The sequence below is a fragment of the Meleagris gallopavo genome, chromosome 30 (assembly GCF_000146605.3).
Source record: "Meleagris gallopavo isolate NT-WF06-2002-E0010 breed Aviagen turkey brand Nicholas breeding stock chromosome 30, Turkey_5.1, whole genome shotgun sequence".
NCBI lineage: Eukaryota > Metazoa > Chordata > Aves > Galliformes > Phasianidae > Meleagris > Meleagris gallopavo.
The window spans coordinates 357,741-382,400 of NC_015040.2; the positions used below are offsets into that span (position 1 = coordinate 357,741).

Genomic DNA, 24,660 nt, shown 5'->3' on the forward strand with positions numbered 1-24,660 from the left:
AGCACAAGGATATTTTCATGTTTAACACACTACTACAAGAGGACACTTGTGGGTGAGGACTATCCACAGACACAGAACAGCAGCCACTTTACATACGTCACACTTGATAAGCAGAGATCCCAGAGAGTGCTTTGGACATGAGGTTGTTATTAGAATCATAGAATGATGAAGGTTGGAAAAGACCTCTGAGAACACCAGGTCCAACTGTCAACACATCACCACCATGCCCAATAAACTTGAGTCATGACTGCTCTCCCACTGGAATGGCAGCCTGAGTTGGTGCCCTTGGACACCAAAGGAAGAACCAACCAAAATGAGGAAACATTTACATTGATTAGGAGAAAAACTTCATTACTCAGTGGATCTCAGCACCACAAGACTTTCTGAGGCTATAAGGATGTATTTGAGGAACATCATCTCTCAAATAAGACAAGATAATAAAAAATGAAACTAACTATATATAAAAATCAATTACCATCTTCATACTGAATATAATGGAAGAATTCTACACCATCAACTATGCAAGTGGAAGAGATGAAGTTTTCTCTCACAAGACAGTTTTAATGCCTGTAGTAAACCTTTTTCAGACTCAATTTAATCCCAGAATTAGGGACTGTATCAACAGCCTAGGAAACTGAGAAGAAATTCACTTAGAATCAAGTATCCCTAGCATACATACTTGAATATACAACTCCTATGCTCAGTCAGTGATAATATGAAGATGTTTCTTACCTCTCTCACACTGGGGGCCGGTAAATCCATAAACACAAGCACAACGGTTTGGTCCAATGCAACGACCTCCATTCTGACAGCTATTTTCACAGACAGCTGTTTAGAAATAGAAATGGAAATCAGTGATTTCTGCTCTCAGGGAAATGACAGTGTGAGCAGTGTGTAGTGCTGGAAGAACTCAGGATATCTATCACCTGCTTTGTGTTATTCACCTCTTCCACATAGTGAACATATCGAGAAATGCATGATCTTTTCCTTTTCTTTCCCCTCGAAAATGATTTCCTGTTTATGAGTGAAATCATTTATAAAAAGGCTACAAACTCCCATTTCACTTGAGAGGATTTCCTGTGCTCAGGAATCTCAAGCTCATTCAGGTCAGCACTGGGATTTAAATGTCAAGGTCTAGATGAATTTATACAAATGAAAAACTGCATTAAGGCAATTTAAATCTAAGGAGAGGAGAACAGGAAGACAATAAAATGTGAGAAGAGACCAGTCAGCTATTTCATCCCATGCATCTGAAGCAAGGAAGAACCAGATGCCAGTGTGATATGGCAGCAAACAAACAAATTCTTTGACTTCAGATTAGCCCTGCTATTCTTAGTTGAAAATCTCCTGTCAACATGATGGAAGTAACGGCAGAACACTTACGTCACTGATTAGGCTTTTCTAGCTGAAAAACCTGCATGATGTGAGCAGTTGCCGGTTGTGACAGGTAATAATGTGAGCTGCTGAAGAAAGTTACAGGTTGTGCTGCAAGCATTGGCTGGGTTTTACTGGGAGGTGAGGTGAAATTGTGGGCAATTGCCAAACCTTGCAAATAACTGACTGAGGATTTCTGAGGGAGTTTTAGAAGTCTTATAAGGCCAGCAGTATTTGGATAACTGTATTGGTAATAGCATGCAAGGCTGAGATTACATCAATATCAGAAATAGCACATTTCGGTACAAAAGAAACAAAACTGAGACAAATAGGACAAAGATTATTGGAAACAGGTTTATCTACAAGGAGACTGAGGCATAAAATGAAAGTGGTGGTGGAAAGGAAGGTCAAGAAACAAGTGGCAGTCAGGTATGCCATGTGAGCTGTGGTTGCTCACCCTGCAGGACCACAAAGTAAACCTGGTGTTCTGACTGCACCAGCACGTGTGTCAGGAGGAGCCAATGGTTTTGATTTTCCTGGCAATTAGAGGAACACCTGAATGGATGGATCAAACATTCTGGCACAGTGTCAGTGCCCATTCTAGGAGGCACTGGCCTCAACTCATCATTTCCTAACACTATGGTAGGATGAGTTCATTCAGGCTGACAGTGATATCAAGAGATGATGCTCTGCATGAGAAAAATAACTTTCCAGAGAACTGACAGAGACATGTACAAAGCTCAGCTGGTAGGAACTCCTCCATAAGTGAAACGCTCTCAACTGTTTTGAAAATGATTGCTTTTAAGTCTTGCTATTTCAAAGCAGCTATACAGTTGCCTCTGATACACTCACGGTACAGCAAAACTCCTGTGAAGGATTGTGGATCCAAAGGGTCTCTGTGCCCTGTCTTTCCTCCACAGAAGCTGAAGAAGCAAACTAGATGGAGTAGATGGAGCTGGGACCCTTGTGAGAGCCACTGTGAGGGGAGAGGGGCTCATCCCTCCTACAGAGAACTCCTTTCCTTGGGCTGGTTAAAAATAAAAATAAAAATCAGAGGCTGCATCTTCTCCAGAGTCTGTTTGCTCTTCTGGTGCCATGGACAAGCTGTGCTTTCATTTTCTGTCATGTGTGATCCTATAGGAGTTTGTTCTCAACAACCTCAGCAGTAAGGAACCACTTCTATGCCTTTGAGATCACCATTGCTCAGGCTACAGCACCAGCCTGAAAGTCAAAGGCACAAGGAGAAAGAGGACTGCAGATCCTGGAAGCTCAAGATTAAAGTAACCATCCTTTTGTTCCATCAGACTCTCTGGCAGATTCTGTGATCAGAATGTGAGTGGGAAGTCCCTTTGCGAGCAGTAGGTAAAGCAACACAAGCCTGAGAAAAGTCGGAAATTTGGTTTCTGCTGTGAACAATCCAAATTCTGCTGTAGCGAGTGTGTGGTATCACCAGCTCCCTAAATGGGAGCTGGTCTTTGTCAGGTCTTCCTGTCTTCCTCAAACCTACCTTCTTCAGTACACCCATACTAGCTGGCATTCTGTTGTGTGTGAATACAAGGTGGAAGTCAGCAGTCATCTGCAACACAAGATAAGTGCTGCAGAGAGTGGCAATGATAGGCTGAGAGGGGCAGGATCCCACAGAGCTATTAAAATCTCAACACTTGTTGGGACTAATTAAAGCTGCTAAGGTATTTCCTAAAGTTCCTATACAAATTTTCACCCTTTGAGCTATTCAGTTGCCTAGCATCACTGGCACACTGAATATGACACATAATCTCACCTGAAAAGTGAGACCCACAGTAATCTTGTACAGCACCTGAGCGTGGCTATCACTAGCTTAGTGCCGAGTGTCAACCAGCAGAGGCCAGGTGCTACTGCACATCAGAGTCTTCGAAGGTTACACCCATTTCAGAGCTGGGAAAACTGAAATCTGCTTGACTGGAATGCTGCCAGTGGGGTCCCACCCCGCCAGTGATGTGCTGCCAATATCTGAACCATTATGAAAACTCTACTGAGGATATTATAGGTGGAGCTGGTCACAGCACTTAATAAAGGTTGCTTACCACGCTCCAGTATAAGCTCTGGTTTGCTGTTACTTACAATTTTCCCAAGCTTTAACTGTTCAGAATGAAATTTTCCATATGGTCTGTCTTCAGTTGAACTTTTTGGAACATTCCAGCAAAAATGAATCAGTTGTAGCTGAGGTTAAGCTTAGGGAAAATATGGTCTTTTGTCTGTCCTAAAGAAAATTCTCATAGATTCTCATAGAGAACCTCAGTGGTTCTCACATCCATACATGGATTTGAAATTTGCCTGTAAAACTCCATTTGATCAGAGATTCTTTTAATATTGTTCTGCATACTTGCTTGCTAGCTGCTTATTACAGACAGCACACAAGTTCTTTGGTTTACTCTACAATATGAACAAACAATCATTTAACTTCCAAATACTTCCATAAGGGCGCTGGGGAAAAAAAATGCAGTTTTTCCCTATCAAAAGTAGAGGTGCTTTGACAAAATACAAGATTAAGTTACAAATTATTGTGAAGTTTCTTTTGGACACAACATTGGGGTTTCTTTATAGAAAGTCAGTGCTGTCACATAAGCAGAACTAAAAATTTAGATCTTCAAAATGTTACAAGTATAGTTTATAACCAAAACATTTTTGCCTTTTTTAAAACGGTTTTTCCTCTTCTAATTGAAAGCAGACTTCATTTGAGCTAAAATGAAGGTTTCCCATAGGAAAACTGTTCCCAGAGAATATGCTGTTTTTCAAAAAATATTTTCTAAAAATATTTACAGAGAAGTAATACCTAACCCCAGCTAGCATGGTCCACTGTAAAACAACAGGGGATGATCAGAAAAGGCTGCACCTGCCCTTCCTAGCATGGGGTACTCAGGCTGAGAGCTAAGAGATGTGCACTCAAAGGCCACATCTTTGGTATGAGCTCCCTCAAACTCATGTCTGGGGAGCAAGGTGCAAGTCAAGGCAGGTCATGACTTTGAGGTCAGCAGTGCACGATGGGCAGTGCTGGATGGATGTGCACAATGCAGGGCAGTTTGAATCTACACCTATGGGGAACCAGAAAGATGGCTGCAGTGACAGCGTTGACTCTTCTCCCAGCCTCTCCAGGCAGAACAAATGTAACCTATGTCCCAGTGAGAGTGAGCTGAGATTCCAATGGAGAGCAGAATGCAGTGAGGACATCAAAGTCTGCGCTGCAACCAGCACATCAGAACATGCAAGGTGACCTTTCTATTTATGAGGCTGTACAAATCTAGCCTTGCACTTCTGCTCACCGTGCATACATGTAGCTGGTGTTGCAAGTACTTACGCTGCCCACAGTACGTTCCAGTGTAACCTTTCTGGCAGAGGCAAGATTCCTCATTGCAGCTTCCACCGTTCATGCATCTGACATTGCAGGTTTGGACTGTGGAGAAGAGCACAGAAGTATTACGAGACAATACAAAAACCAGCCCATGGCAGGAGGTGCACACCTCATGTGTAACTTTCTTAATCTTGTCTCCTCTCAGTGCACAGGTGATGTTAAATATTCCTTCAAGTTAAATGAAGTCACTGCTGAAGTCTTGCTATAGAATATGTGCTCACAGTGGGTTAAAGACTGAGGTAACATTACTCCAGATCTTGTTACAACTATGAACACTGTAGTCTGTTCTGTATTCCCTGGACACAAGATGTTTCGACTGTACTACAGCTGGAAGCATTGCACTGTTGAAACAGGGACAAGACACGAATGCTACAGGCAGTGTTAACACTACGACATGTAGGGGAGGTGACATTTCAAGGCCATGTCACACAGGACAAGGTGGGATTGCTCTCTTATGGCAAGCAGTCTTTAACAGAAATAGACATCATTCTAAGGAAACCAGAGGCACTCAACACCTTGCTTCATTACAGGATACAAGATCTATCCTGATTAAATACCTGAAGGTTTGTCTTTTCTAAAGGATGAAGATCATGTGACTGAGAGTAAGGGCATATTTACTCCTGTTTCTCTTTCTTCTGGGATACTACACATCTCAAATATTTGTCTACCCTTTAATCACTATTTTAGAGTTTTTGCTCTATTTTCAAGCTTTTATCATTCTGGATTATTTAATCTTTAAAACATTTTCTTATTACAAGCATGTTAAATGCTGAGGGGGCTTGGGCGTAGAATTTATTCTGTGAAGGAAAACCATAAATTTTAAAGGTATTTATCTTCTTTTTCCAGTGACCCTGTGGCCTTATTAATGAGATCCATCTACAAGAGAGGTTTTTTTAACAAATCTGCAATGAAAAGCATGCATTATCTATTCTTTCTACGTTAAAGTTAAGCTTTAACTGTAGATTATGGAGCAGTGAATGTGAATAATACACTGTAGGAAAACAATGGCAATACAGAAGAATCAGGCAGTTTTACCTGATGGAGACACATCGCCAGTACTAGTTTTAACTTCTTCATTACTATACAATATTTAAGGAATGTGATATTAAAGTAGAAGAGCCCCAAAGGGGAGGTTTATTACTAAACTCTGACTTACAAATACAGGTCAAACAGCTTTCATTTGTTACTGAAATGCCTGGAACAACACATTCTTTCTTTGTCAAAAATGACAACTCAAATTGCAAGTGCCTCAGGTTATAGCAAGTTAAGTGAAAACTGTTTTTCAGCACGTACATCACAGTTCCTGCCTGCCAGGATGGGAGGGGCTGAAAGAACTGAGGCTGTCCAGCCCCCAGAAAAGAAGGCTCTGCAGAGACCTGAGTGCTGCCTTCAGTATCAAAAGGGGCTGTAAGAAGGAACAGGACAGACTCTTTAGTGGGGTCTGTTGTGACAGGACACAGGGAAGTGGTTTCAGACTAAAAGGGGGGAGATTTAATTTGGGTATAAGGAAAAAGTCTTTACAACAAGGGCAGTGAGGCACAGAAACAGGTTGCCCAGTGATGTGATGGATGCCCATCCTTGGAGACAGTCAAGGCCAGGCTGGACCAGGCTGTAAGCAACCTGATTGAGCTGTGGATCCTGATCACTGCAGGGGAGTTGGACTAAATGACCTTTAAGTATCCCTTCCAACTCCAACAGTTCTATTGTCCTATGACTTGGCAGCTTGAAGAAGATGGGACAAGAGAATGTATGTGTAAGCAGATGCTCAGATGAGGTTTGTGTCTTCTCTCTTTGTGTAACAACAGCTCCAAAAGAGAAGAGCTGGGGGCAGTGCAAGTGAAACATCTGCCGAAAAGGCAGCAGGTATCATAAGTGTCCAATAAGGATTATTACACGCTTGATGCTTTGTTCATAGAAGGCCTGACAGGCAGAAAGAGCGCAGTGAGAAGTCTCAGAGCTTTGCTATCAAAATGCTAAGCACATGTGCTGTACATTTAATTCATGCATTTCTAGTATGGTTTGAATTAGTTATAATATCTACAGTCTATTGCTCTATGGCCAGAGATGAGTCCAATTCAGATGAAACTTTATCATTAAAGAAACTAAGTTTAAGGCTTCAAAGCATTGCCCAGATTGTCAGACATGAGAACAGTCTCTCTGGGAAACAGCTCTGTTTCCAGCATGTTCTAACCCTACATTCCTCACTACAATTAATCAGTGCTGGGAAAGCAATTACATGCCACAAATGTGGGAGACCCACCCAGAAAGAGGTAGCTAGGAAATGTCTGTCTGTCCGCTGTCCATCTGTCAGAGCTTTTCCCTACACAGTCTGCTTTGCTTTGCATTCAATGCATTCAGAAAGGGCTAAGATTTAATGAAGCTGAGAAAATGTAGGAGTTTGGAGTGCAGACGTAATGCCCTGACACTCATCCAGAAATTTTCCAGCTAATTGGCAGTGATTGCTCACAGCAGGTCCTATTCCTTACTGCTGTTGTGATCCCAAAGGCCCTGAGATCCCATTGCTATCTCATTTATCTGCAGCACTGGCACTGAGAGGTCTGCTAGATTTGGAGTAATTCAATGAAGAATTGAAAGGCCTGTTACACTTTGTTGGAATTTTCCAAGATAGCAGAGACAAAATTTCTAGGAAAAAGAGAATGACAGTTCACCCTAATTAACTCTTCCCATTGCATTGGATCAGTGTTACTTTATTTTAAAGGATCAGTGGTTGTGGCTGATCTGCCAGCCATCAGCAGTGCAGTTTGCAGTTTTATGTCTGCTAACAGATTGCTACTATCTAAACAGTCACTTGCAAATCACTCTTTAAATATGTCAAGTAAGAAACCAAACTTTTTGTTACGACAGAGAGAGGCAGAGCAGCTTTTATTGCCTCTGGAATGCACTGTTTGACTATTTTACCTCCCTGAAGCATTCATGATAAATGTAGATACAAACATCCCCTCAATGAATGCCAGATTTGATGAAGCCTCTGCAGAGAAACCAACCCTACCCCCTAACCCTGAGTGCCTGCTAAAATCCACCCCAGGCACAGAGGAATGCCAAGTCTGTGCCCAAATGTATATACTGCTTACAGCATTCCTTGCATTCCTCTGTGATTGCTAACATCTGGACCCTCATTCCAGAAACTTTTGTGTCTCCAGCACCTTCCTCTCAGCAGAGCAGTGTTCACATTTCTGGGGACATCTGCAGGGTTGAAGGGCAATGTGGCGCTCTGGGATCAGATACTGAGAATCTCCTTCTTTGTGTCATGCTCTGAATGTGGCTTTGAGGTTCGATGGGTGTAGGTCTCTGGCCTTCAGTCAGATGCCTGCAAGTCACTTTATTAACAACAGCATGCCTATAGATGGGCAATAATGGAAAATAAATTACTGAGTTGTTTCCAGCAATCGCCATGAGACCTGAAAGATGCTCTAAAATCCCACTGAATTCTGCATCTTGCACAGAGCCCTGGAAAAAATAATCAGCATTCTTAAAACACTGTGCGCCACTCGCTGCACACATAGACCATAGACTCAGAATTTCAGCATGTCTGGGGTTGGAAGGGACCTCACAGCCCCCTCAACCCCACTCCTGCTATGGGCTGTGTTCCCCCAGCTCAGGCTACTCAGGGCCCATCCTTGGCCTGGGGAGCTCCAGGAATGGGACACCCACAGCTCTGGGCAGTGCCAGGGCCTCACTACCTTCTCAGTGAAGAATTTCTGCCTGACATCCAGTATAATCTCCCCTCATTTAGTTTAAAGCCATTCCGCCTTCTCCTATCAGAGTGTAGACAAGTTGGCCTTCCTCCCGTTGATAAGCTCCCCATCCCGAATACTGGAAGGCCACAACGAATGCAGGCCTCACTGGCTCCTCCGGATGGGCAAGAGTACCTGATAACCACATCCTTCCGGCCTCTGAGTCCTATGAAAGACTCAGATGATTTTGTATGCTTTTTATCAGCTGCTTGGTAGGTATCGCAGTTCAAGACAGTGTAAGCTACTCTTTCAAAAAGTTGTGCACAGACACATACAGGTTGGTTACAGGGCTTGCTGGATGGCTCCATCCAGCCTCCCCATGGCCACGATGGCTGTGACTTTTTCTGGCCAAGGGTTGAAACCACCCAAGGAAGGCAATCTCCCACACTTCTGGTGACCTGTCCAAGTACTGCACCACCCTCTAGTGTAAAAAGCTTTTGTGTACAGTCCAAACATCCCAAGCTGCAACTTGTGGCCAGAAGGCTTTGTAACATTGGCTGCCACCACCAAGAAAAGTTTGACTCCACTGCCTCCATAGCTTCCAGAAATTACAGATCGTTCTGACTCTTCTTCGACTAAATCAGCTCAGTTCCACCAGCTTCACTTTTGAGGACACACACTCAAGCCCGCTGCTGATCTATCCTCATTTGCTACACATCCCTCTTGAAATGGCAGCCCAGATGCAATGTTCCAGCCATAGTCCCACTAAGCAGCTAACAGAGAGGACAACACCTATCTTCGACTTTTTCATCATTATTTCCTTCATCTAGATTGCAGTGACTGGTTTTACTCACTGCCACAATGACTACTGACTCCTATTCAGCCTGCTATCTACCATAAATCCCAGATCCATTTCACCCATACAACACAGTGGGAAAAGTTGCACAGAGGAACAGAAGGTCCACACCAGTGAATGTACAAGGCCATCAGCTAACAAGGGAAATGGCTTTAAACTGGAAGAGGGGAGATTTAGACATGATATTAGGAAGAAATTCTTTCCTATGAGGGTGGTGAGACACTGGCACAGATTGCCCAGAGAGGTTGTGGATGCCCACACCCTAGAAGCATTCGAGGCCAGGCTGGATGGGGCTGTGAGCAACCTGGTTTAGTGGGAGGTGTCCCTGCCTGCAGCAGGAGGTTGGAACGAGGTGATATTCAAGATCCCTTCCAACCCAAACCATTATACAATTCTATGGTTGTATGATTCAGACTCAAATAGGAGGAGTGCCTTCTGTGCAGAGCCATATGCCGTAGAGTAATGGAGCATTTGCACACAGAATCTCTCTTGAATATGTTCTGAAAGAATTACTAGAAGGCTATGGAAATTGCCTGCTGGATATTTGACTGTCACTCTTCAGAGTCCTGCACAGTTTGTTTCTGTGCAGTATTTTTCAAAAACCTCAGCCACATAAGTTCCTCCCCAAGCTTTTCGGGTTTTTGTCCTGAAAGCTTGAGAGGAGAGAAAAAGGCAGAAAAAGTGGCAATGGGATTTCTGCATTCCCAACTCTGCCAGAACGTTAACTTCATGTCACTAAAAGCACTGAGAGACTCATCCTGACATTCAAATCACAGCCTAAGCAAAGCATGAATTAATTTAACATTGGAAAAAATAATTATTTGGTAAACAAAAACGGTGACGGATTTAATTCCACTTCAAGGAGCAGTCAGGAGTGGATGGAGCACTGCTATTTGCTGCTGTGAAATTCAGTTTCTGAGCTTTATCCTGTATGATTTCTCATACCAAAGAAGCATAAGTCAAAAGAAATAAAAGATTTTGTAAATATTGCCCAAGTCAGTTTAGGACCTGCTAGCCTATTGTCACTGCAGAATTTTTATGAAATCACATAAATACTCCAGAGGGAGGAGAATCACCACCACTGTTTTCTTACCTCCAGTTGAGCCACAGTTGGGAGAGAGCTGTCCATTGGAGCACGTACACATGTTTGGCCGTGAACAAAATCCATCACCACAAGAATTCCTGCAAATTGCTAGAGGAAGAGGAGACAGTGATTAGCACAACATGCTAGTGTGTGAGCTTACATGCACTGTTTTGGCTGTCAAAAGGGTGTGAATTCACCTTGTTTGAAGAATAACCTGGGGAGGAATCTAGGGCACATTTTGAGGACCCTGGTATGGGCAGAACAATGGCAGAGAAGCATCCATTCATTCACAGGGCATGAGTTCCTTCCAGGCTGCCCAGAGTAGCTGAGATGCCCCAACCCTGGAGGTGCCCAAGGCTAGTTTGGCACCCACCTCATGGCACAGGGAGTCTGAACTGAATGGACTGCATGGTCCCTTCCAACCTTGTCTGTGATCCTAAAGATGTCTTCCTTTCATCACACACTGCGGCTGGGTCTGTTACCATATTTTCACCCCAGAAGAATATGTGGAATCTTTCCCTGCCAAAACGTCTGCACTTACTGTGACATTCACAGTGAGATAGGTTTCCTTAAAATTCTGGTGTCCCCATGAAGCATTCTGCAGTCCATCATTTGGCTTGGAGCAAGCAGACTGTTACTGCAATGCAGCTCCAGCAGAATGACTTAGCTGAGTCGGTCAGAGATGCATTAGCACGATGCCTTCATGTTATCCTTTCCTGTCTGGAACCCCTGTTAATCTCTTCCCCTTCCCATGCCATAGGAGCCAAGAGCATAGCTGACAGCTGATACTGTTTCACCTGTGTAAGCAGATTTTATTAGAGTCCCGTGAAACTCATCTCTGTGTGTTTTATAAATATAATCACAAGGCAGAATTCTCTGAGGACCTCCAGCCCAGATGGCATGTTTTATAGCTATGAGAGAAGTCAGCAGACAAACATCAATGTTACTAGAACGGCTATTTGGCTGTCAGTTCCTTAACCCTTCGCTTCAATCAGAATTAAACTGAAGCCCTGTGTGCTTCATGGGGTGTCTGCTTTCCGCAGGGAGGTAGACTTCCTAAGGTGATGATTTTTTGAGTTTGCTCATCTCTTCCCATAGGTAAAGGAGAATATGCAGAACATCGTATCTTACCAATCTATCTTTCCATCACCAAGGGTGAAGTCAAATGCACTTAACTATGCAGTTGTTACTTACTGCTGATTTTCAGTGAGTCGCTTGCCATACCATAGCACTGATTACTCAGTGTGTGCAAGGACACATAAACTGACCCCATCACTTGTGATGCACTAGACACCATTTTTTCTAAAAGCAGAAGACTTGCAGCTCTGGGCTCAGCTTTGTGCATTTGAGATCCTGGACAACTGCCTACTAGGAAACACAAGGCATTTCTCACTAAGACGACTGAGTTTTCAGCTCCGTTATTTCAGTGAAATAACTTGTGAACATTATGTCAGAGATGCCAGAAGAGGGGCCTATGGTTTTCCCCAGCTTGAAATATCGCATTGTCCATTATTTTTAGGAAGTTTTGCAAAAAAAGCATTCCAAATGTGCTCTAATGTAGAAGGTTCTTCCGGAAAGCTAAGATATGGGCAAATCCAAGCATCTCAGAGTGTTTTCTGCTATTTGGTATGCCCAGGATATGGTTAATATCTGCAGGACACCATTCATTTGCAGTATGTGCTTATTGTGCTTCAGTACGTAGCATGATCAAACACAGGCACAACGATGCCTTTTGTTTACAATAAGAATCTCATTTATTTATCCCATGGGAGCATCCTCTGAAGGGCAGACCCCTTCATCTCCCTATAGCTCATGCCTTAATCTACAGAAGTGAGAATTATCAGCTACAGGTCCTAAGGCCCTTAATGGATTGTATAGGTGTGTATCAGCACTTGAGAATATAATAATGCTCTATTCCAAACAGGACAGCTACCTGTTGAAACAGAGGTGTGATCTATACGAGCTTTAGAAACAGGACACTGAAAGATGCAAATTCCTGCTTGTGGACACTTTCACATGATAATGTACTTACAATGGCAGCATCTAGCTCTTGTCCTAGCAGCCAAATTATTTCATCTAAATAAAGACTCTAAAATTACTTTCTCAGGAGTCACTACAATTGTTCCTATGAGCAAACACACAAGCTGTCAAGCAACAAGGAACAGCAGCACCTTAGCAGAAGATAAAAGGCCATGCATTAAATGGGACCAATTGTAACAACCCTGCATTGAACAAAAGTAGTAGAGACATGAACACCCAACGATTGCTGCTTCTATCCTTGTGGATTATGAAATGTCTTGTCATCTGCTGAAGCATGAGATATGTTTTCTTTCCCACATGGCAGTGAGTTCCCTTGGTGCCCTTAATAGGAAAATGGATACTCACGGACAATGCACTGATTCCCTCCAGGCAGCGTTTTCCAGCCAGGGCAGCAGTACGAGTGGAACCTTGAGCCACAAACATTGGGTCTGAAAATTAAAAACAATTTTTTCCTCTGTTTCTGAAAAGCACCACTGGATATTCTGTACATATTATTGCTGCATGAGAACAGCTGAATAGTCTCTTAAATGACATTTTTTCTGCCAAAATCCACTCTCTCACTCCAAGCTTAAATAAGCCTTGTTTAATTCCCACCGAATGGAGTCACCATACAAAATTTTAATAACTGACTTCTGACCTCCCTGTTTAGAAAGCCCCAATTAGCTACACATTTGTGCAAAGGGGACGGAGGGAGAAATGACTGTCATCGTTTCAGCTACAATGCACTGTGCTAGGGTCATGGAGCTCAAAGCTCATGCTGCACAGAAAGTGTCCTCACAGACTGGCTTTCTGTTCACCTGATGACTTGCACAAAATGTATGGTTGTTAACACCCTGTGTCATGAACAGTGAAATCTAGGTTGTAGATTAATGGCCAAGTGTCATGGCAGAGTTCTTCTATGATCCACTGGGGAGACTGATTTGCCTAGAGCAGATCTGGAAGTTTCTCACACCAGTAAGAGAGAAGGACCTGAGCAGAGACAAGCATGAGAGCAAGTCTGGCCCCATCCTGGTCCTCTGAGGGAAAGGCCACTAAAGATCTAAAACCTAAACCACTTCTTTTCCTTAGACCCAACACAGGTAGTTCATGTGTGGTTGCAGACAGTATGTAGTGCGGACAGTACCTGTGGATGCGAGGACTGCTAGGATCTTGGAGCAGAATCAACATGCCAGTGAGGCGCTGTGCTGAGCTGACCAGAACAGCAGGGACTCAAGATCCCACTGGGAGCTAAGGCAGGCTGGTGGGCTGGTGGACTCCAGAGGGGGATGCTGAGTAAAAGCTTGGCTGAGTAGGACAACTAGAAATGCATGCCAAGTTAAAAACATTTGGAGGCCAGAAGAGACACCTGTGGTACAGAAACAGGTGTGACCGGTTCTAACCCTATATAAGTATGGATCAGTTGTACCTGGTGCCAGCGTGCCTGAGGAGTAGGAAGAAGGTAAGTGTCCAAGGAAAGTGCCTCTTCCAAACTGAGAGGCACAAAGGAGACTCAGGTGCTGCCTGAAGTCCATCAGGCTGGCAGGAGAGGGCAGGCCCAAAGGATGGCAGCTACCTACGTAGCTAAGCAACTCCATACCTGCATGGGGTACGGAGATGTTCTCCCCCTGCATGGGGACTAAATGTCCTTATACATTTATTTTCTGCAGACTGCTCATGGTGGAGTAGTTTTTTGTTCACAGCAGCCATAGTAGCTGAAACCAGACCCACTCTTGTAATTCTAGACTGTCAGACTATGTAAAATCAGAGCCCCAGATGCCTAGCATGACCCTCTTAGGATGACATGAAGGAGTGAAGAACTGAGGCACAGTCAGATCTACCCTGATAAGGCAGAGCATGCAGGTAGGATCCTAGGTAAGGAGGGGAGCCATAGCCACAAAGTTAGACACAGACAGTTCAAGAACTTTTCACATGGGAACAGAGACTCCTAGATACCAAACAACCCCAAAAACCACAGGCAAGTGAAGTCTTCATCATCAGAACAGAGCAAGGGCATCTATTCCTTGTGCATATAACTCATCAGTGCTGCATATGCTCAGTGCAGACAAAGTCCTGCTCTTTTATTCTGAATGGCAAACTTACGTGCATTCAGAACTGCCAACCAGACAAGCTGGCCATAGCTTCTTCATCTTCAAATCTCTTTTGACAGTCTAAGCAATGCCACATAGCAAAGAAGACATGAAACCCAACCCAAACATGTACTTCAGCCTGGTATCTACATCACGCTGTGCCATGCTACACATCCACAAATGAACTAGCAGACTTCCCCAGAAAATCTCCCAAAAGAAAACATGAAATCCACAAACTCACGCGATGCCCATACTCCTGTGACTTTGTCAAGTGTGGAGTCACGAGAATGCAGCTCCTTGCAAGATCTCTAACAAAGGACCAAACACATGGGGGAAACCAGTAAACAGATAAGTAGAGAGTTCATCCAGACTCTTGTGCAACCCCTGAGTGATCATGACTTTTAGAGAGGCATGAGAATTTGAGCTAAAATCACTACTGAAAGATAGACTGTGGCAGAATCTGAATTTATCTAGCTTCTACTTTCAGCTACGGGATCTTGTTCTGTATTTCACTGCTGGATTTATTAATGAAGTCTCTTCCACTCATAGACCTATGCATGCTCTAACACCACCATGGTCATTTAATCAGGATATTGCCCCAGATCTATATTGTTTGGCATCCATCATACTATCCTCATTCTCATTTGAATTAATCAAGCTTTATGTCAACCAATTCAGTAGTTAGCTTGGGAGTGGTGATTGACAATTAGTAGCTACCATCATCACTGCACAGAGATGGTGGTGTTATTGAATCACGTTAGGCAGCTTCTGCTATGAAGTTGGAATGATTCTGAAAAACCGAAGTTTGAACATCGGGAAACACTTCATCACTGTGACAGCAAGAGAATGTTGGAGCAGGTTGACCACAGCCTCCATCCTTGGAGGTCTTCAGAAGCCATCCAGACATGGTCCTCGGGGCACCCTGCTCAGGGTGACCCTTCTTGAGCAGGCATTGAATCAGGGGTCCTCCAGAGAATCCCTTCCAACCTCAACTGTTTCACGATTCCATGATTCTATGTTCACTGTAATCCATTTCACTGCAAAATACACTTTCACAACTACATATATATCTCGTCTACTGGTAGAAATACCTCCAGCTAAGCTGTGCCTCAGCACAGGAGCAAACATATGGATGCAGCTGAGTGGAGCAACACCAATATCTGATTTTTAAAAACTACAACAGCATTGGTTGCTTTATTTTTTTAATTTTCATTCTGGAAACAAGTCCATTCACCTCAGCTAGACCAGCGAGTTCATTTCATTTTTCAGATAACAGTCTCTTCTCATTTCCCTAGTGCTCTGTAACAGCTCTGCTGCCGGTCTGTGTTGCTGTAGATGGCAGCTGTGAGGAAATCACATCTGAGCACAAACCCTAGTTCGTCTTTTTTCAGAGTCTTGGCTGAGAGCAGCCTTCAGCCTGGACATGGTCCTTTCCAGTACTTTTCATGAGATTACTACTTTAAAACCAGAATCAGAACACCTACATTTAAAGCCAGGAACAGAAATGCCTTCATTGTTCATGTTTCATTGTTCTAGCAAACTGCACAACTGAACCCTCACCTCCTATCAAAACCAAAATGCTGTCAAACCCCTATGAAGATTGTATATGCTTTGGATACATTTAGAAGAAAAAAGTGACCTTAATAGATAAAATGATTTCAAGATCTAAAATAATAATCTGAGCATCTGCTTCCACTTCTCATGGAGACCAGAGTACTCCGCACACCAATACGTTCCTTGAAGTGACTCAGTGAGAAAGCACAGAAAAAATGAAATACCAAGGACAGCTTTCAGGAAAAAATTAGCAGCTTAGTATCACCCGTCACCTTGCAGGAGCAACACTAAGAACACTGCCTCTCTAGCTGTTTCTGAAGGTGTTTAGCATCTCAAACAACATTAGTCTCTGGATGGATCTGGTTTGTTCTCACAAAGGCCAGGCTGTCGGTGTTTATTGTACCGCCTGCACAGCATCACCCAGCTGAGTACAGACGTCTGTGCTGTTTTCCTTGTACCAAATCACCACTGAGAAATATTATGCATTGCTCCTGATGTGAATTTAGATAGCAAACTGGACCCTCCGGTATTCTGCCACCAGCAAAGAAAACACATAAGACACATATTGTCTCAGCATCCCTTCCTCGCTTCAGAACAGCATCCCAAACAGTGCCTGTGGCCTTGTAGATGTTGTGACTGTGCCTCTACCTTTCTCCCATGCTATGAAGTGCTTACTGCAAAGCTTCTCTTGCTAGTTCATCCTCAAATCCTGAGGTCTCACAGAATCACAGAATCATAGAATAGCCATGGTTGAAAGAGACCTCAAGGATCATGAAGTTCCAATCCCCCCCTGCCACATGCAGGGCCACCAACCTCCACATTCAATTCCAGCCCAGGCTGCCCAGGGCCCCATCCAACCTGGCCTTGAAAACCTCCAGGGATGGATGGGGCATCCACAGCCTCTCTGGGCAGCTGTTCCAGCACCTCACTACTCTCACAGCAAACAACTTCCCCCTGACATCCAACCTCAATCTGCCCTCCCTCAATTTAAAGCCATTTCCCTTTGTCCTGCTGTTATCTGCCCTTTCAAAGAGTTGATTCCCCTCCTGTTTGTAGGTACTGAAGGCTGCAATGAGGTCACCCTGCAGCTTCTTTTCTCCATGCTGAACAAGCCCAGCTCCCTCAGCCTGTCTTTGTAGGGAAGGTGCTCCAACCCCCTGATCATCTTTGTGGCCTCCCTCCTCTGGACCCTCTCCAACAGCTTCCTGTCTTTCTTGTCCTGGGGGCTCCAGACCTGGACGCAGTGCTGCAGATGGGGTCTCACAAGAGCAGAGTAGAGAGGGACAATCACCTCCTGTCCCTGCTGGCCACCCCTCTTCCGATGGAGCCCAGGAACATTACATTACAGTAAGTGTGCCATCATTCTACACCACTCTATGTTTTCCTGAACTTATCCTTATTTTTTTCCTGGAAGTTCTGCCTGAGCAGTGGGGATTTTTGAAGGTTTTCTTCCTCTGGTTTCCATTCCCAAAGTTCTGTAGGGGAGGCAGAGGCTACTGGGATGGCTGGGCACCCTGAGAAAAACAGTCAATCTCAGTAGCACCCTGTAGGGTCCATCTCCCAGGTTCCAGTCTGTATTCTGGCAAGAACTTGTAGTTGTTTGAAGCAATAGACTTATGGCTGAGAGAGGCTAGTGTGTTCCAGAATATTCAGAATAAGCCACCCAGGCATACACGAGTTTTCCACCTTCAACATGACTGCAGACATGTACAGTAGATACTGAGAAAGAGAAAAAATGCAGTAATCATGAAGCATGCATACAACATATGTGCATAAAACACACACTAAACATAAAGAAGACAGCAGATGCATAGCAGTCATACACTGGACACAAAACAGACACAGCAGAAACACAACATGTGCACAGTAGTCACAACGAAGATGTGCAGTGCATATCCAGCAAATGTACAGCAGAAGCACAGCAGACACAAAACAGGGACATGACAGAAGTGCAGCACATATGCAGGACCTAACCAGCAGATGTGCAGCAGACATGCAGCACATATATGGCAGACATGTAGCAGAAATGCTGCAGGTGTACCTTTCCAAGTGCAAGAAACAGGATGTTCTCCAAAGGGATAAAGCAACTGAGTAGAGTTTACAAGAATGACGAAACAGCCAATTTGGGCTGAGAATAAACTCTCACAATCCTGTTATTGAATATCTCCATCAATAATGAAGATGGATTCTGATAGAACAAAGCTCGGAAGAGCGGCTGACACTGCAGAAGGCCATGCTGCCATTCAGTGAGAGCTGGATGGGATGGAGAGGGGCAGAAAGGAACCCGGTTAGCTTCAACAAGTGTGAGTGTAGGTAGGGTCGTGCACCTGGGGATGAATAACTACATGCAACAGTACAGATTGAGGGCTGCCCTACTGGAAAGGAGCTCTGCAGAGAAGGACCTGAGTGCCTTGGTGGCCTACAGGTGGCCAAGAAGCCAATGGGACCCTGGGGTGCATTGCACAGAGCATGGCCAGCAGGGCAAGGGAGGTGCTGCTCCCCTCTGCTCTGCCCTGGGGAAGCACAGCTGGAGCACTGCACCCAGTGCCGGGCTCCTGACTTCAAAAAAGACAGGGAACTTTGGAGGGCCACAAAGATGACTGAAGGCACAGAGCTTAACCAGTGTGAAAAAAGGCTGAGAGCTGGGACTCTCCAGCCTGGAAAAGAGAAGGCTGAGGAGGGGAAAGCTCATCACTGTTTTATATATCTCAAGCATGGGAGTCAAGTTCTGAAGGTAGGCCAGACTCTTCAGTGGTGTGCTGCAATGGAATAAATGGCAATAGGCAAAAAAAGAAACCAAGTAAGTTCCATACAAACACAAGAAAGAACTTTTTTACTGTGAAAGTGACGGAGCACAGGAACAGGCTGCCCGAAGAGGTGGTGGAGTCTACTTCTTTGGAGATATTCAAGACCTGTGTGGGCACCTACCTGTGTGACCTACTGTAGGGAACTGCTTTAGCAGGGGATTGGACTCAATGATTTCTTGAGGTCCCTCCCAACTTCTGCAATCGTGATTCTGTGGTGTTCCATGTAAAAGCAATCTTTGCTTCTGCTTTCCATGGTGGCTACAAGGTGAGCAGTACAAATATTAAATGACTTTCTGTGCAAAGTTGTGTGCTGCTCTCCTTCTCAGTTCTGGTGTTCCCAGAGCACACAATGACCTGTGCAGAAACTGTGGCAATTGTCTACATGTGCTGCATTTGCCTGGTGTTCTCTGGAGCCTCCTTCACCAAACCCAAAGTGCAAAATCAAAGTCTCTACTATAACACTATCAAATTTGTTGTTACAATTGAAGGTGGAGAATAAATCTGTATTTTGACTTCAAATGGGCTTAATTTTTTCCAAGAGGCTGGGCATCTGTTGCTTCTCTGTGATGAGCAGTTAAAAGAGGACCCTGAATGCAGAATTGATTCTGTTGCCATGGATTTAAATGCCCTGCAGATGGGGGAACATTCTGGGCTTCAGTTCCTGATTGCATTAGGTTGGAAAAAGTACAAAGCCAGCCAGTACTGCCACTGATACTCAGTTGTAAATCTCAGTAGAAGTAGATATACATCTGTGGTTGGTATTCACTCGAAAGGCAGAGTTCACTCTGAGCAGATGGTGGTCTGTAAATCCTAAGTTTCAGCTCTCAGGTCCTCAGGATACAGAAAAGATGAATGGATGATCTTTAATGATATAGGACTCCTGATGCAATTTACAGGGAGACCACATGGCCAGGCACCAAACACCCAGTTTGACTTACATCTGAATTTGTCTACTGGTCCCCATTTTCAACACGCAGACGTGAACAGTTATGCACAGAACGGAGCCATTGCTCTCAGCACACTCATGAGTTTGACACCCAGGCCTCAGCCTACTTCAAGCCTATGTGAAGGTTAAAGAATATTATTTAGTTATTTTATCAGACAAAATACTAGGAGTTTTTGGATCAAAATCAGAGAAGGAAGAGAAATCCGGCATCAGCCTCATAGACTAACACAGAAGAAAGTGGAAGTTGAATTAAATTCAACATGAGGCGTGGCAAGTACCAAATGTGCAAAGGTAGAGATAAGAAATTTTCTTAAGGACAATCAGCCAAGGATTTCATCAAACCCTGTGCAGAGATCCTGGCAGAGATTCTGGGCACTCTGTTACACAATAAGTTAAACTACAAGTTCACCACTGTTCCTTGAAGACTGAACCCTTACAAGCAAGCTAAAAAATAGCAGAATTTCAAATCAAAACCTGGGGAGAATTCATTGAAATTAATGGTGCCACAGAAATTACCTGGAGGGAGAATGAAATTGGATTCCAAAGCAAAACCTCAGTAAGGAGAATTGCGTTTTATAGTTAAAAAATAACTTCATCAGCAAAATTGTGACAAAAAAAAAATGCTTGTCGAAAGGAATAGCAGTTATCTTAATCCTGGAAAACACAAGCTGGCAATACACATCCTCCTCAGCGAGAGGGTATAAATAAAAAGCATCTCATTTACTTGTTCAGACGACAGCAACCACCGTTCATAGTGAAGTGTTCCAAGTAACAAGAAGGTGAAAGCTAGAGGAAAATTCATTCAAGTTCAGCAAATTTGCACACAACATTCTTATTATAATTGGTAATTGAAGCCCATGGATATTTTAGAGTCCTAAATTAAGAATGAAGAGATTTATTTAGCTCTCCTCATTTCAGCTTTACCTCTTTGGTAGCCAGCAGTAGCAAGGGGGTCTTATCCAGACATGATGCAGTCCTGTAGAGACATAACTATAATGCTGAGACAGCGCCAATAGCCCTGTGACTTTTCCTTTGGGTGTTAGAGCCATGGAGGTAACAGAGCCTGTGCAGAAAAGGAAAAGGCTAAAAAGATGTTAAAGAGAATTATTTTAATGAAAATTAATATGGACTAAAGAATGATGCTAAGAAAGGACAGAGGGAAGAGTAATGCTGGCCATAGTATCTTCTTTGTTCACTTTAAATAAACAATAGGATTACAGAGATAAGCATGAATTTCAGTTGATGGCACCAAGTCCTGCCTGCTGGCACTGACTACATCTGAGAACCGGGAAAGCAAGCACTGAAGCATGAGCAAGCACTGGGAGACAGTTTACACCACAAAAATGTCCACAGGCTCAGGATGCCAATCTGCTAGTGGAGACAGAACACAAGTGGCATTGGGCCGTTCCTGTTAACAGCCTGAGAACTACAGCCTAGAGCATGGAATTGTTGCCCACTAGTGATGCAAGCAGATGAAAAGGGCTCAGTTTGCCAATTATTGTCAGATGCCTAGTGTGACCCCAGCAGAACTGTACTCATTGTTAAAGGTAGAAGAGGGCAGACAGCACAGCATGTTAAGTTTGGGCTAAGAATGTTTTGCAGACTCAAATCTAGCCAAAAACTAAGTACAGCTACCCTGAACTTCCTGCTTAACCCACAGCTCTGTTCTCAACACACATGCACAAATGCAGATCTCTGCTCACTCCTTCAGCCTTAGCAGAAAGAATACCCAGTGTGAAGTCTGTCTTCTTTAGAAGGCTCTGCACTGTAATGGAAGGACTGCTTTGTGCAATGTCCTGCAAGCAGCACTTCTGCCACTCAGTAAGACCCAAAGCTAATGAAGCCTTGGCTACATGTAATCTGTGCTTTCAAGACAGCAGGCATAGCAGCCCAGGATTTGTCTCCCATCGTGGATAATCACTGTGCCTCAGTTGTTGCTGGTTTCCATTCCTTAAATTAGAGGAAGACAGAAATGAATGAAAATTGGCGGACTGCCAGGGCTGGGGTAATTCTCAAAGCTGCTCTGGTCTGCACAGGGATTGTTCCCTGCTGCTCAAACATTCTCCTTGACGGCCTCACCATCTTTCCAGGAAAACAAATGATAACTTAAACCGTTGTAAATGGTTGTGAAAGACTTGTTATCTGCCCTGCACTCACTGACTGTTGCAGTACCAGTAACATCTCCATGGGTATACCCTGGAGTACCACCAAAAGTGATGCTGCATTTCCAAAAGCACAATTGCACAGGGCTCCTCTTGAAGCCAAAATCTGCCGGGAATATGGTTATGGTGAAATTAAAGCAGAATCTGCTCTGCAGTATCGATATTTTCTCACATTTCATCCTAATGCCTTTCCATGTAGCTGCAGAGCTATATCCATCCACTCTGAGATGATTTCATTCGTTCTTTATCCTCTCCAGGACCTTCACAGGAAAAAAGGATATTGGTCATTTTGTCTTGTTTGCCACAATGCTGTTCATTGCTTGGCTCACTATCATCATTTTTAAATAGCTCTAAAAGACAGTCTTCAAAGATGACAGATTTCAGATCTCTCCAAACAGGAGGATATGAACTTAAAGCTGAACAGAAGTTGTTCTCCAGATCCATAATGTAACTGAAGAAACAAATGCATGCAGCTTTCCAAGGTCAGGCCATGAACCATTTCCCTCCCTGACACAGCCTAAAGCTTCTTTCTGCTGGGTGGAAACAGATCCTCAGTGCTGAGGCAGCCTCTTGAGAACTACTTTCCAAGATTATTCCCTGTTCAGTGGAAAAGAGTCCGAATTAAAATGGTCCAGCCAAGATATGCTGTGCTGAGCAATGATTTTCTGCTCAGACTACTTTGAGTCTCCTGGTGGGGACAGAGATAGCAATACTTTACATCTCTTGCAAGTTTAATGATCTCAGACTGAGAAGCTGCACAACTTAAGTATCAAACCACAAATATAATGACCAAGAGGTAAGAGACTTCCTCCATGATACTAAATGGGTAGCATGGAATGTGGTCACAAGAATGCAACCAAATGTAGACCTAGAACCCAGAAGGGTCTGACTGCAGGAACACAGGAGGTGGAGAGATGTTTTTCTAGATGTTTCACAGCACACACACATGAACCTCTGTACAAGCTTCATGGGACAGTTAAATGAACTTGGCATTGCACCTTAGCAGCTGCTGACTGCCCACATATTAGAAGAGTTCATAAGGGTTCATTACCAATGCAAAGTAAGCTGTGTTCAAACCATCTACAACAGCTAGTGGCACTACCCTGCGTCTCTGATCAGATACATTAGTGAAAGCTTTGTTCAACATCGTTCTTGAGCACAACTGTGCAGGCGCTAAACCCTGTCAACGTCTCCTGGAGAACCTACTACTTCCATTTGGAGACAGCACCTACTCACACAGTGGGTCTCCAGGGGCAGCAGTGGAAGAAGCTCTACATGATCAACCTACTGATGCATTCCTCCTGCTGAACAGATTGATCCTATGAGAAATCCACAACAGAAGCAGTGGACATCCTGGGATAGGTTAGGAGGAGAATGGACAGCAAGTCCAGGGGAACTATTCCCCTCTCCTTGAGGCAATACTGTGGCCAAATGTGGAATATTGTTCCAGAGGGATAAGGAGAATTTGGAGGGAGGCCTCCTTGGACTCGAAGCTGATGACCTTTGTGACTGCTTATAGCTGTCCTTGCAAACTGCTCAGCTATTTCCTTGTTTCCATTCACTGAACATAGCCCTGAAAGGTCTCCAGTTCCCAGTTTCTTTTCAGAATGACTGCCTCTCTGCCCAGTGTGGAAGAAGACTTTATAGTGATCTGTCTGCATCTTGAACTCTCACTTCCACAGCACTTTGAGCCTATTTATCTTGGGTGCTAGTGATCCGAGAAAACTCTTGTAAGGATTCATAGAACAGATCTCTGAGATGAATTCAGAACAACACTGCACCCATCAGTCTCCAGACTTTGCTTATCAGCTCTGTAGAAAGACTGCTAAACAGCAGTTTAATTTCACAAGATACAACCAGTGTCTGTTCCTATTTGTAAGTACAGTCATATGACATCTGTCTGTTGTCCATATATAGTACATTTTCTCAAGCAGTGACCAAAAATGGATGCATATAGAACAATATGAACATAAGAAATTATTTCCCCCAGTATGGCTCTCAATGCTCCATTTTCAGTCAAGGATGTCCTGAGATAGATTTGATTTCTATGCATGTAGTAATCTTTGGCAAATGTCTATTCTTTGAACTTCTCCACACTCCTCTTAACACCTTGTTATATTGTGGTTAGCACCATAACTTCATTTAGAAGTCCATCAAGCTTGCCCAGACTCCTTAGTTTTCCTTCACCTCTTCTCTTGGCATTTTCTGGATATCCCAACAGACTATAAAATCTCTCGTCTGCTCCACAATGCATCCATTTTGGGGTGAAACAATTCTGACATCTTACATGGGATGAATAAATAGTTGCTGCCCTTCTTAGGTGTTACATTTAGTTTTTATTTGTCTTCCAAAATTCATTTAAGAAATATTTATGGTGAAATCAAACCCCTTGGCAACAGATTTGGACAACTCTCAAAACTTCTGTTTGTTCAGTTTTAGGAATGACCATTGGCACAAATACTACCCTAGACATCCACAAACCATTTTGAGTTACTCTTTGCTGTAAATTCACCAGCTCTGACAATTTAGCTAATTCCAGGCTGGTAAATATTTATTTGATATTGCAGAAAGAAAGGGCATCTGCTATCCACAGATCATCTATTTTACACATGAGACATGGAAACTCTTTTTAGAGTATTTGTCCTTGCAACTTATTCTCTTGTCATGGAGTTCACGCCTGTGCAACGT

General features: G+C 43.6%; 1 protein-coding gene across 1 annotated transcript; it reads right to left on the reverse strand.

Annotated features, from left to right (window-relative positions):
* Positions 1-602: 602 nt before the first annotated feature.
* LOC104914636 (fibrillin-2-like) lies at positions 603-12,942 on the reverse strand. The gene is made up of 4 exons (XM_031557093.1): positions 12,783-12,942; positions 10,407-10,505; positions 4,709-4,804; positions 603-828 (listed from the first exon to the last, which is right to left on the reverse strand). Exons 1-4 carry the CDS (start codon positions 12,925-12,927, stop codon positions 701-703), a joined length of 468 nt encoding a protein of 155 aa, XP_031412953.1. The 5' UTR covers positions 12,928-12,942; the 3' UTR covers positions 603-700.
* Positions 12,943-24,660: the final 11,718 nt, after the last annotated feature.